The sequence below is a fragment of the Miscanthus floridulus genome, chromosome 1 (genome assembly GCF_019320115.1).
Source record: "Miscanthus floridulus cultivar M001 chromosome 1, ASM1932011v1, whole genome shotgun sequence".
In the NCBI taxonomy this organism is placed as follows: Eukaryota; Viridiplantae; Streptophyta; class Magnoliopsida; order Poales; family Poaceae; genus Miscanthus; species Miscanthus floridulus.
In genome coordinates this window covers 121,922,829-121,934,883 of record NC_089580.1, presented here as the reverse complement: position 1 = coordinate 121,934,883, position 12,055 = coordinate 121,922,829, and the positions used below count along the sequence as shown (strand labels likewise).

Here is a 12,055-nt window from a genome sequence, read left to right as displayed (position 1 = left end):
CCAACACTTGCGCTCAATGATTTGTATGGGGGCAAGTGCAATCTCATGGTCTATTTGGCTATTTAGAAACGAAGGAATTTTTTATTAAAAAATGACTAATTTGCAGGATGTTTTTAGGGTAACTTATTGGACACGTTTTTGGAACGCCCTGCAAAAGAAGAACGACAAACCTTTTCTGAAGTGGGCACGTCGAATGATAGAGACTATGGCTATGGAAATTTTCGCTAAGCATGGATGGTCGTCGCTGAAAAAACTTAGCGCTTAGCGTTTAATCAATTTTCCCTTTGTTTCGCTTCGCTTTTTGAGAGCTTCAAAAACAGTAAGAGTCTGGATTTGTAATAAGAATTGGTTGTGTGCAAAACTCTTGCAGAGACCGGAATAAAAATCCTTTTTCTAAAAAATAAGGTGTTTAGTTATGTGCATGCACAATGCACAGATGCGGTGACCTTCTTATACCCGAGACTGACCAACAGGTCTGTAGCAGGTACAATGTAACCGCTAGACAGACATGAGTGGTGAGGCTTCATTCAGATGCATCGACCGTACGACGTCTCCCTCAACCTGCGACCCAATGACCCATCTATTCACTTCCCAAACCTATCCCTGTTCTCAAACAAGTTCTGAGCTTGTTTATCAGCAGAGCATAAAATGAAGGTTCCCAGTCTTGAATTTCGATTGGGAACAACCAAAGCTACACTGGCCTGGCTACCCAATGTAGATTCAACAGCACTACGGCAGTACAGGAGCACCGTCTTTGTCTGTACATCCATCTTCAACTTTATTGTGGACATCACAGCCATCTCGATCTTCATCAGCATATGTATCCATTGGAGTTCATGACATTAGCTGAGGGGAACAAATTGGATTTATGATCATGTTCACCTTTCGAACTAAAATCAAATGAAGCAGGGTCATTTGATTGCTCATAATTAATTGTAGCTGGCTCAAGAACCTTCTATCGCTATTGAAGATGCCAGGTGACCAGGTGACCAGGTGACTGCGGTCATCTGAACCCACTATTGCACATTATTTGTAGCAGGCTAGCAGCTGCCATCACCTCTCGAAAATAATAATAATAATAATAATAATAATAATAATAATAACAAATAAAATAGCATCATGATGAAAACCAGATACGGATGTATTCGTCGGTGTCAAAGAAACAGCAACAAATTACAACTTGCTTATCTGCTGGAATTCTTATACATACAGCTGCCCGACATCACAAGATACATGGCGTAGCAACTGGACTATTCGTTGCACCAGCGTTTATATGGTCAGCTGACGTTACGCTTCCCCAACAAAATACAACAAGGTCACATCTAAATTCTTATGTAAATCTGCAGCATGTGCACCACAGTTTATCACCAACAAACAGAGCAGCCGGTCTAATTACAGTAGCTCCAGAGCTCAGGATCACAAAGATTCCTCCAAAGCCATACCCTGCTGAGTAAATTAGAACAACAAAAAAGCCTAACAGCTACGAAAATCTACAACAATTACAGAAACTTTTCATTTCCTCTTGACCCACATCATCTTCATTGAGATGAATCTCCCTATGACTATGAGTATAGTCCAGTGACAGGCACCGTCCAAGTTCTACATGCTGGTACCTCTGTAAATATAAGCACAGTTTTCACAAGATAAGCAAGGAAATAATAAATTGAACAGACCTCAAAAGTTTGAATCAACTACGTACATGCTCATCACAGACCAGTCGGGTGCAAAATGATCTCCTTCAGAGCCCTCATTGCCAAGATAACTGCTTATATGTAGACCTTTCTGTGTCCCAACTGCCATCATGTTCCTTTCTCTTTGTTCCTACAACTGGCATTTGGTAAATTCTTCCTTGATCTTCTGCAAAGCCATGTGGGGGTGTGATCAAATTTTGTCTGACTGGTAAAGGTGCCCGTGCATCCTTTCCTTCTAAATCTATACTTCCAGGGCCTGAGTTAAGATCAAGGCCCTGACTTTCCCATTTACGACTACTGTCACGTCCACTGCTGCTGCTACCCTCAGCAAGATTTATAGCATACTGCCTTGAATGCTGGGCAGGTAATGATCCTGCTGGCCCAACAAGAGAGGGAGAGAGAGTTTGAAAATATGGAACTGCAGATGCAGAATTAGCAAATGTTGCTGATCCAACTGAAAATGCAGGTGCTTGAAGGTGGACACTTGGAGGAAAAGAAGGGAATCCTGCATATTGATATGCAGGCGGATGAAAAACCATCGCTGGAGATGTTGAAATAACTGGAGCCCTGCAGGGATCACCTCCAAATTGGCCACTGTCAGTGGTAGACGCGATAATCCTCTGGGCTCCGGATGCAGCCTCAATTTGGTACAGCTGTTCTCCTCTAGAAGGCAAAAACGATTGTATAGCTACTGGACCACAAGGGTTAGCAGAGGCAAGCCATGGTGATATATTACTCATGGCAACATTATTCATCCTTAAACCAGGAACTTGTAGGAATTGAATACTGCTTGTATTTTTAGCAGGTAGGTTCTTTGGCACAGGTTCAGTGACAGCATCATCAAGGCCTGGTCCACTATTAAGGTCAAAGTCCCTCGAGATATTCATACCAGCATTAGAGACAATTCCAGGTAACGACCTTGTTGACGACAATGGGAGTTCAACTGGGTGTGAAGCATTTGACACAAATTGGCCATTATCTGCAACTTCATCAGCTCTGTTCAGATCAAACTCAATGCCAGCGCTTCGTGATGAGCCATCTCGACTTTTCGTATTTCCAGATTCAGAGCAGGTAGTCTGTGCAGAACTCTCTGGGATATCTTCCTGGAGAGCTTGGTCACCTGCAACATTCAAATCAAAACCAAGTGTGGGGTGAGACGGCTTCCCAGCAGTATGAGATCCTGGAATTTCACGTGTGGTGCCAGGCATCTCCAAAATCTTCCTCGGTTCAGCTGGGCGGAATGCACTCGTAGCAGCTGAACCTTTCCACCCGATCTCAGGCTTTGCTCTTAGTAGGTTCTCAGGAGGAACAAAGGGTCCTTTAGCTGGAGCAGCTACTGTTATTGGAGCTGACTGCAGCCCACATGTAATAGGCGAAGCAAATGGCGAAAGCCTAGTTAAATGGACCGTTGAGGAACATATAACAGGTGAGATAGTTGGTTCAGACTGATGCCCATCATCCCCAGGTATTCCTTCATTCAAGTCGAAGTCAAGCTTTGCTGTAGCATTTGACTTGGTGTGGGCAGCTAGAGAAGAACCTTCATCTGATGAGACAAGGTCATCTTTTCCGTCCTCCTTTCCACTCACACAATCACTGGATTTTTTTGAGCTCTGCTTTGCACTATGCTCACTTTGCTGAGAATTGACACCTTCAGATTTTACATGACTATTGGATTCACTTGAAGTGTCTTTTGATTCTTTCATCTCCTTAATCCCATTTGCTGGGGACGCTGCAGCTACAACTAGTTTTGGAACATCAGCCGAAGGGAAAGAAGCATTTTCCTTTTTTTCCTCCTCATTCCACAGTATGCTACTATCGCTCACAGCATCAGCTTTTTTCACCTCTGCAGCCATCAAATCTAATTTGCCAGCCATACTGTCACGGTTATCAAAGGCTCCTGAGTGGCCTGATACACCCAGAGGCTGCTTATGATTAGTTAATGACTTCAACAAACCCTGGGCTTGTTTATCAGCAGCAGACAATGAAGATTCTCCAGCAAGAACCAATCTTGAATTCCTACTGGAAACAACCACTTTACACTGACTGCCCAATGTAGAATCCACAGCACCACCCTTGTCTGTACAGTCATCTTCAACTTTCCCATGTCTACATGCATCCCTATTTTCACCTGCAGATGAATCCATATTAGGCACATTGACAATTCTAGCATTAGCTGAGTGGCACAAATTGGAGTTCTGATCATGTTCACCTTTGGAATCAACCAAATCAGGTTGAGAGTTGCATTTGTTTGCACGCCCTTCATGGATTTCAATTTTGACTGAAGATCCAACTGCTTTTGAATCTGCTAGCTCAGGAGATGGCACAGTTTGGCGTTGTTCCTCCTTTGCAGCCAAACAAGAATCACTTTTCACTTCCTTCCCACCGACAATTTTCTTAGCATCTGCTGGCCCTGGATCCTGTGATGGGCCCACATCACTTTCTACTTTAACCTTCCCAGCATTGTCACCCTCACAGCCCCATTTCTTTGCAGATGAATTTCTGGGTGAAGAAGATGGGGAAACCAATTCAGATTTTGATATTTCTCCTGCCACACTAGCAAGAAGATCCATTGCTGTGTCGTCTTCAGCATGCAAGGAATGATTAGCTTCAGAGTACTTGATTTCAATCAGAGCATTCATTGGGCTGAATGAGTTTCCCACCTTGGTTTCACTTGAACAGACGCCTTTTTCATTCATATATGATGAGGCTGAGCATACAACTCGTGATGCATGTGTATCCTTAACAGAATCATCAGGTGTCCTGCTGTTGTCATCATCTAACATAGCACATGGTGATTTGTCACCTTCCTCCGAACCAGCAGTTCCTTTAATCTCATTGCTGTGCCATAAATCTGCATTAACATCAGAAGTTAAATGAGGCCGAGAATTTTCAGTTTTCATTTTCACTCTGCGATCAGTCTGTTCATGTCTATCTGCAACCACAGGAGACGAAGCTCTACCACCAGTAACAGATGGGTCCTCAAGTGATCCTCCACTTGTACTTCTAGCAGGACTACGGCCAGGATTTGGAAACCGAACAATCAATCTATGATTATTTCCATGGTCAGATGGCATGTCAACTCCTTTTTCAGAAGCTGATCCAGTTGGAGATGATTTATCTGGCAGCAAAGATCGATCAAGGGAGACACATCTTCCCACAGAAGCTTCCTTCAGGTTCCCTGAAACAAGCCCATTGGTTGCCTTTCGATGGCCCCGTGAAGCACTTCCAGAAGTTTTACTAGCACCACCAGAAACAGCAGTTGAACTTCTCGCATCCTTCGATGGCTCACTAGAGCATGAATGGCTATTGTTCGGTGACTGGCTCGAGTTGCTACTTTTCTCCTCTTTCACAGTAGGCAGCTCAGAACCACCAGTTGATTTGCAGGGCTGGTCCTTCAAGTTGGCGGCAACATTTCCTGGTTGCATATGTTGTACTTTTGAAGCGACATAAGGTACATGATTCAACTTTGCAACAGCATCTGAGCCCCCAGGTTTATCAGTCAAAACCTTTGGTGATGAAACAGTGGATGCTGGATTCTTTGGGCTGTGCTCACTTGAGCCACCTCGTTTGCTTCCAGTATTTGAAATTTCTTGGAAACCTGCTTTTCCAGGCCAGGAAGCAGATTGGCCAGTTAAAGGTTTCAAATCATTCGACTTCATTTCAGCATCAACACGTTTCTTCCAGTTCTCAACAAGACACTTAGCTTTCTTCTGTATCTCCAAATTTTTGTGGCTGCGGAGATGATTGACAGATTTTCCAATGCTACAACTTTGCAGTGCACTGAGATTAATAGGCAATTTAGCTAGTGCACGAAGTAGCGCCAAGAGAAGGTCATCAATAGGCTTATCTGCTTCTTTAGAACTACCGTCACCAGACTTCCCTTTGTGAGCCTCTTGAAGCCAACTATCCAACACGGGAAGGCCCCTTGATTGCACAAATCTGCCAAGACAATCAGGGCTCTCTGTAGCTGCAATAACATCAGCAAGCATAACCCGACCAGCAAGGTCTACCCTCTGCTCAGTCTGATAAAGTCGCATAAGATGCACAAGCTTTTCAACTGCTTCTGTGTTTGGAAGTCCACCTTTTTCAACCTTTGCTATTTCAGACTTTATATCGTCCAACTTGCTTCCAGCCTCACTGTCATCAACATGCAGACGATCTCGATCCCGCTTAGCTGGATCAATTCCTTGCTCACCTCTCTCCCTCTTCTTTCCCTTGGATAAACCACAATTCTGTGTACCATCTGTAGAAGCCTTCAGTTGCTGGGATGCTGATGAACCATTTAGCCGCTTTGGAGACCGTCCACCTGACTGCACTGCAGCATGCATTTCTAACCTTGTTCTGTATAGAAGCCGATTTACTTCTTCCTGCCGTTCCTGGTAAAAAGTTTCACGCAAGAAACATCATTATAAATATATATAAGAGTAAGAGAGAAAAACATGAAATAGATAATGAACCTACATTAATATAATCTCGGTCGGTAAGCCACCATAAACACTTGTTGTCAATATCGTATACACGCCAACATACAAATGAAGAAATTCCAACCGGGAGCTCAACACCTTTACGTAAAAAGGCAACTTTGCAAGGGTGCAGCAGGGAAACAGCAGATGCCTCGTCCTGGTGGAAAGAGTAGAAGATCTCGTTTGGTGCAGCGTTCAGTTGAATGCCCTTGTTAAGCTTAATGTCGGCAGGTCTATAAAGCCAACTAACGCGTAGTTTGGGATAGCCTTCTTCCTTTTTCTCAATCCAACGTATCAATCCAATGAATGGAGGAACATCAACAGCCCCGAAAAGAGCACAATCGCCAACTTGAATCTCGCGCCCGTCCTGAAAATTAAACAGTACTTATCATTTGTTCAAGGAGCACAAAACATCCTTCATGTTAGTATGTTACAATGTGGTCTTGTTATTTTGGTGTAGGAGTTGAACAATTGCAACCTCCCTGTGCAAATTATATTTGTAATCAAACAAGGAATGAAAAAACAATAGTTAAGCATGTAATTTCAATGAATACTAGCACGGGCATGGTATGAGTTTGGCAGAACTCCACTTCACTAGTGAAGTCGTTATTTTTTTACTTGAGCTCTACAAGCAGCTCTACCAGAGGAACTGAAGCTACTTTGGTTAACTGTTTGGCAAAACAGCTCTACATGTGGAGCTCCTTAAAACATGCTCTCACGGAATCCCACGCAAGGCCCACCAGAGCGAGTGGGAGCTGGGAGAAGCTACTATTTTCAGCTCCATCTCCCATCCACCCTTTGTGAGAGGGCGTTTTAAGGAGCTCCTCAGGTGGAGCTGTATTATTTTATCCCGTTTGGCACAAAACAGCTCCAAACAGCTTCTGAAGCTAGTGGAGGAGCTGTGCCAAATGGGGCCTAAATAATATGCTACAACAAACATATTGACTGGACGGTACTTTCCCATAATCCTTAAGCAAAATTCCATAAAGAAGCTTTAACACTCCTTGTGAAAACTAAAAGGTCTTGTCTCAACATAGCATGTCTCAAGCCCTGGTAAAGAAGGAGGATTGTGATAGGCGTGGCGAGCCAACGTTAAATCTAGCCATTCTAATGGAAATGAAACCCGAAAGAAAACCGTTGGGGCGTAACCCTCTTAGCGACGCGCCATATTGGAACCTGAGTATGGTGTTAAATGGGCAAGGGACGGGTCGGCACCCCCTTGGTGACGCGCCGTGTCGCGATCTGGGCATGGTGTCAAGTGATCAAGGATCGGGTCGTCGCTTCCTTAGTGGTGTGCTACATCGACGCCCGGGTGTAGTGAAAAATGAGCCAGGGTCTTCACATCTGAGTCGACGGGTGCAAAGGATAATGAAGGTAGTCGAACCAACTAAGATCCGTTTAGGTAGTTGGAATGTAGGGTCGCTTACAGGTAAGTTAAGATAATTAGTTGATACCACGACTAGGAGACGTGTAAATATATTATGCGTTCAAGAGACTAAATGGACGGGTCAGAAGGCGAAGGAGGTGGACAATACAAGTTTCAAGTTTTGGTACACAGGGACAGTCGCGAATAGAAATGGAGTAGGAGTTTTGATTGATAAGAGCCTTAAGAATGATGTGGTGGGAGTGAGAAGGCAAGGAGATAGGATTATCTTAGTCAAGCTTGTCGTTGGTGATATGGTCTTGAACGTAATTAGTGCATATGCCCCCAAGTAGGCCTCAACGAGAGTGCTAAGAGATAGTTCTGGGAAGACATAGATGGCCTGATTAGAGCTGTACCTAGTAGTGAGAAGCTTTTTATAGGAGGAGATCTTAATGGGCATGTAGGTACTACAAGCGCAGGTTTCGAGGCAGTTTATGGATGTTTTGGGTATGGTAGTAGGAATCAGGAGGGGAAGTTCTGGACTTCGCGGTAGCTTTTGACCTGATGATAGCCAACACTTTCTTTAGAAAGAGAGAATCTCATCTAGTGACCTCCAGTAGCGGACAACACTCTAGCCAGATTGACTTTGTCCTCGCAAGAAGAAAGGACAAACGAGCATGCTTGGGTTGCAAGGTGATACCAAGCGAGTGTGTTGTCTCAAAATAAGTTTTTGGTGACAAAATTTCGTTTTCAGGTGCGTGCCCGTAGGGATAAACAAGCTAAGATTGAAAGAACAAAGTGGTGTTAACTGAAAAAAGAGACGTCAGAGGTATTCAGGGAAAGGGTTGTCAAAAAGGGCTCTCGGAAGAAAGAAGAGGACATAAACAACATGTGGGAGAAGATGGCAACCAACATTCGGAAGGTGGCCTCAGAGGTGTGTGGAGTAACCAAAGGAAGTGGAGGCGAGGCTAAAGATACTTGGTGGTGGAACGAGGAAGTCCAAAGCGTTATTAAGGAGAAGAAAGAATGCTAGAGACGCTTGTACCATGACAGGAGTGTGGACAACATAAAGAAGTACAAGGTGGCAAAGAAGATTGCAAAGCGAGCTGCAAGTGTGGCAAAGGGTAGAGCGTACGAGAATCTTTACCAACATTTGAGTACGAAGGAAGGAGATAAGGACATTTATAGGATGACTAGGGTTCGTGAGAGAAAGAAAATGGACTTCAACCAAGTTAAGTGCATTAAGGATTAAAGGGAGCATCTCTTGTTGAAGGAGGATGAGATCCGACATCGATGGCAAGAGTATTTTGACAAATTGTTCAATGGTGACAATACAGACACAACCTTTCAGTTGGATGACTCTTTTGATGACACCAATAGGCGCTTTGTGCGGAGAATTCAAGAATCTGAGATCAGAAAGACATTGAAAAGAATAAAAAAAGGTAAGGCGATGGGACCAAATGGTATCCCAATCGAGGTGTGGAGATGCCTCGGGGACATAACTATAGTATGGTTAACCGAGCTGTTCAACCATATTTTTTGATCGAATAAGATGTCTAACGAGTGGAGGAGACGTATATTGGTACCGATCTACAAGAATAAAGGGGATATTCAAAGTTGTACTAATTATCGAGAAATTAAGTTGATGAGCCATACTATGAAGCTATGGGAGAGAGTTATCGAGCATCGCTTGAGAACAATAACGCGGGTCTCTATGAACCAATTTGGTTTCATGCCCGGAAGGTCAATCATGGAAGCCATTTTCTTAATAAGACAAGTTATGAAGCGGTATAGGGAGAAGAAGGACCTACACATGGTTTTTATTGACTTGGAGAAGGCTTATGATAAAATACCAAGGAATGTTATGTGGTGGGCTTTAGACAAACATAAAGTCCCAACGAAGTACGTCGGGCTCATTAAGGACATGTACAACAATGTTGTGACTAGTGTTCGAACAAGTGATGGAGACATGGATGACTTTCCGATTAGGATAGGACTACATCAAGGGTCAGCTTTGAGCCCTTATCTGTTTGACTTAGTGATGAATGAGGTCACAAGGGACATACAAAGGGACATCCCTTGTGTATGCTTTTCACGGACGATGTAGTGCTAGTTGATGAAAGCCGGACAGGAGTGAATCAGAAACTGCAGTTATGGCGGGAGACTTTGGAGTCCAAAGGTTTTAGACTCAGTAGAACTAAAACTGAGTATATGAAATGTGACTTCGACACTACTACTCGGGAGGAGGAAGATATTAGTTTGGAAGGTCAAGTAATGCCTAGGAAGGATACATTTCGATATTTAGGATCAATGCTACAGAGAGATGGAGATATTGATGAAGATGTTAGCCATAGAATCAAAGCAGGGTGGATGAAGTGGTGCCAAGCATCTAGTGTCCTATGTGACAAAAGAGTACCACAGAAGATAAAAGGCAAGTTTTATAGGACGACGATTAGACCTGCTATGTTGTATGGTGCAAAATGTTGGCCTACGAAAAGACTACATGTTCAGATAAGTGTCGCAGAAATGCGTATGTTGCGTTGGATTTGCGGTCATACAAGAAGGGATCAAGCTCAGAACGATGATATACGTGATAGATTAGGGGTAGCACCAATTGAAGAAAAGCTTGTCCAACACCGGTTGAGATGGTTTGGACATGTCCAACCGAGACCTCCAGAGACACCGGTGCGTAGTGGAATCCTAAGCCAGGATAATAACGTGAAGAGATGCAGAGGAAGACCGAAGTTGACTTGTAAAAGGAGACTTGAAAGGATGGAATATATCCAAAGACTTAGCCTTGGATAGGAGTACTTGGAAAACAACTATTCACATGCCTGAACCTTGATTGCTTCGGCTGGGTTTCAACTCTAGCCTACCTCAAGTTGTTTGGGACTTAAAGGCCTTGTTGTTGTTGTTGTGAAAACAAAAAGGTGAAATTTTCAAGCTGAGGGTGAGATGGCCATAGAATTCAATCCAATGATACAAAATAAAGTCTGTTTACATATTAGCATGCTAGCAACTGCTACTAGAATAACCAACTCAACACACATTTCATGGCACTTCTCATGCTAGTCTTTAAATTGCTAACTAGGCAGTGAAATCTAGTATAGTCATATTTAACATCATAGTCATCATCATCAGGTCGACGGAATTCTCATAAAGGTGAGCAAGGAAGGTGAATTGCAATACCCAACGAAGGCGCACCTTTATAAAGGAGCCAGGGGACACTGGGCGGGGAGAATCGACGCACTCCTGCTCCCGCGCCGCCACCGCCGCTAGCTGATAAGAAGTCGTCCGAGGCGGGAGAACAAAAAAACGGGAAGGAGAAGTAGCTGTTGCCGGCGATGGTGGAGCTTCTGCCTCTACGCGTGCCGCTGGCCACATGAGCCGAACAAGACGCCGCCTCCTGCCGTCGCACCCCTCAGTGCCGCGCCACCCATGCATATCCGGCTCGCTGCATCTTCTCCAACGTCGCCGCCGAAACCTCCTCCTCGCCGAGCTCCGGCACCGCGCCGCAACACCATCACCAGAACGCCGGCAGACCCTAGGCCCTCCGAAACCCTAGATCCGCGGGTCTATGCTCTGCCCGCATCCAGAACACCCGAATTCGAGTCCAATCGGCCGATTAAGACGAACCGTCTCACCGGTGGGAGCTCGAATCCGGCGGAATCGACAGGCTACGGTCGGGCTCGATTGGGGATTTCAGGGCTATGTCAGCGGAGCGGGCTGGGCGCGGTGGCTTGGACTCGATCCGAGGTGGGGCGGAGGAGGAGAGAGAATTTCAGCGATTCGGGGGAAGAGAGATCGCGTCTGGTGGAGCAGAGCAGGGCAGGGGCAGAGACGGCGAGCGAGTTCGGGTCGAGAGAAGGGGAGAGACACAGATTGAGGAGATGATGTCTCGTCTCGTCCTTTGCGGTTCAGGAGAGGAGAGGACAGCAGTGGCAAATTCGACCATGCACAGTGATCGGAGCCCGTAATCTAAAAAAACAAAAGTGATCCCAGCACGTGTTTTTTAATTAATTGTTGTGACTTCATTACTCATGGGCTAACAAATCGTTAGTAACAATTACACAACCTTAGGGCTAGCGCCTAGACATCCGGCCCTAAGCCCGCGTATGGACGCACCTCCGACGCCTGCAACTGTGCTCCATCAGATCCCATGACAGCGAATCACGTCCGGGCGCCCGCGACCGATCCCGCGCCATTAACCGCGTCCGACCATATATGACTCGATCCCCTTCCCAGTTACGCCCCCCCCCCCCCCCCGCGTCAAGCCCGTTGTGCTTCTTCCCCCGGCACGCCGTGCTCTTCCCCTCGCCGTAGCGCCATGCCGCCATTGCGCCATGCCGCCATTTCCGCCGTGTCAACGAAATATGGTCGGCAGTCTACCTAGAGGTATATCTAAGATAGTAGATTGTCGGTAGACAGATGCACAAGCCACAAACAAGACGGTGGCGCAAGATAGACACGAAGTTTTATCCAGGTTCGGCCGCCAAGAAGGCGTAATACCTATGTCATGCGTCTGATTGTATTGATGT

The 12,055-nt window shown here is 45.2% G+C and overlaps 1 protein-coding gene across 1 annotated transcript; it reads right to left on the bottom strand.

Moving 5' to 3' along the window:
• Window positions 1–1,120: 1,120 nt before the first annotated feature.
• LOC136539825 (flocculation protein FLO11-like) lies at window positions 1,121–11,449 on the bottom strand. The gene is made up of 5 exons (XM_066531820.1): window positions 10,722–11,449; window positions 6,153–6,521; window positions 3,901–6,067; window positions 1,700–3,819; window positions 1,121–1,615 (listed from the first exon to the last, which is right to left on the bottom strand). The coding sequence occupies exons 1-4, from the start codon at window positions 10,959–10,961 to the stop codon at window positions 1,748–1,750; spliced, it is 4,848 nt and encodes a 1,615-aa protein (XP_066387917.1). The 5' UTR covers window positions 10,962–11,449; the 3' UTR covers window positions 1,121–1,615; window positions 1,700–1,747.
• Between the last annotated feature and the right edge of the window lie 606 nt (window positions 11,450–12,055).

Excerpts from the sequence above, each read along its gene's own strand:
- LOC136539825 (XM_066531820.1), bottom strand. The coding sequence starts at position 10,961 with ATGCATGGGTGGCGCGGCACTGAGGGGTGCGACGGCAGGAGGCGGCGT. Across the intron at positions 6,068-6,152 it reads CCGACCGAGATTATATTAAT|GAACGGCAGGAAGAAGTAAA; the intron begins GTAGGTTCATTA and ends ACTTTTTACCAG. Across the intron at positions 3,820-3,900 it reads TGATTTGGTTGATTCCAAAG|GTGAAAATAGGGATGCATGT; the intron begins GTGAACATGATC and ends ATTCATCTGCAG.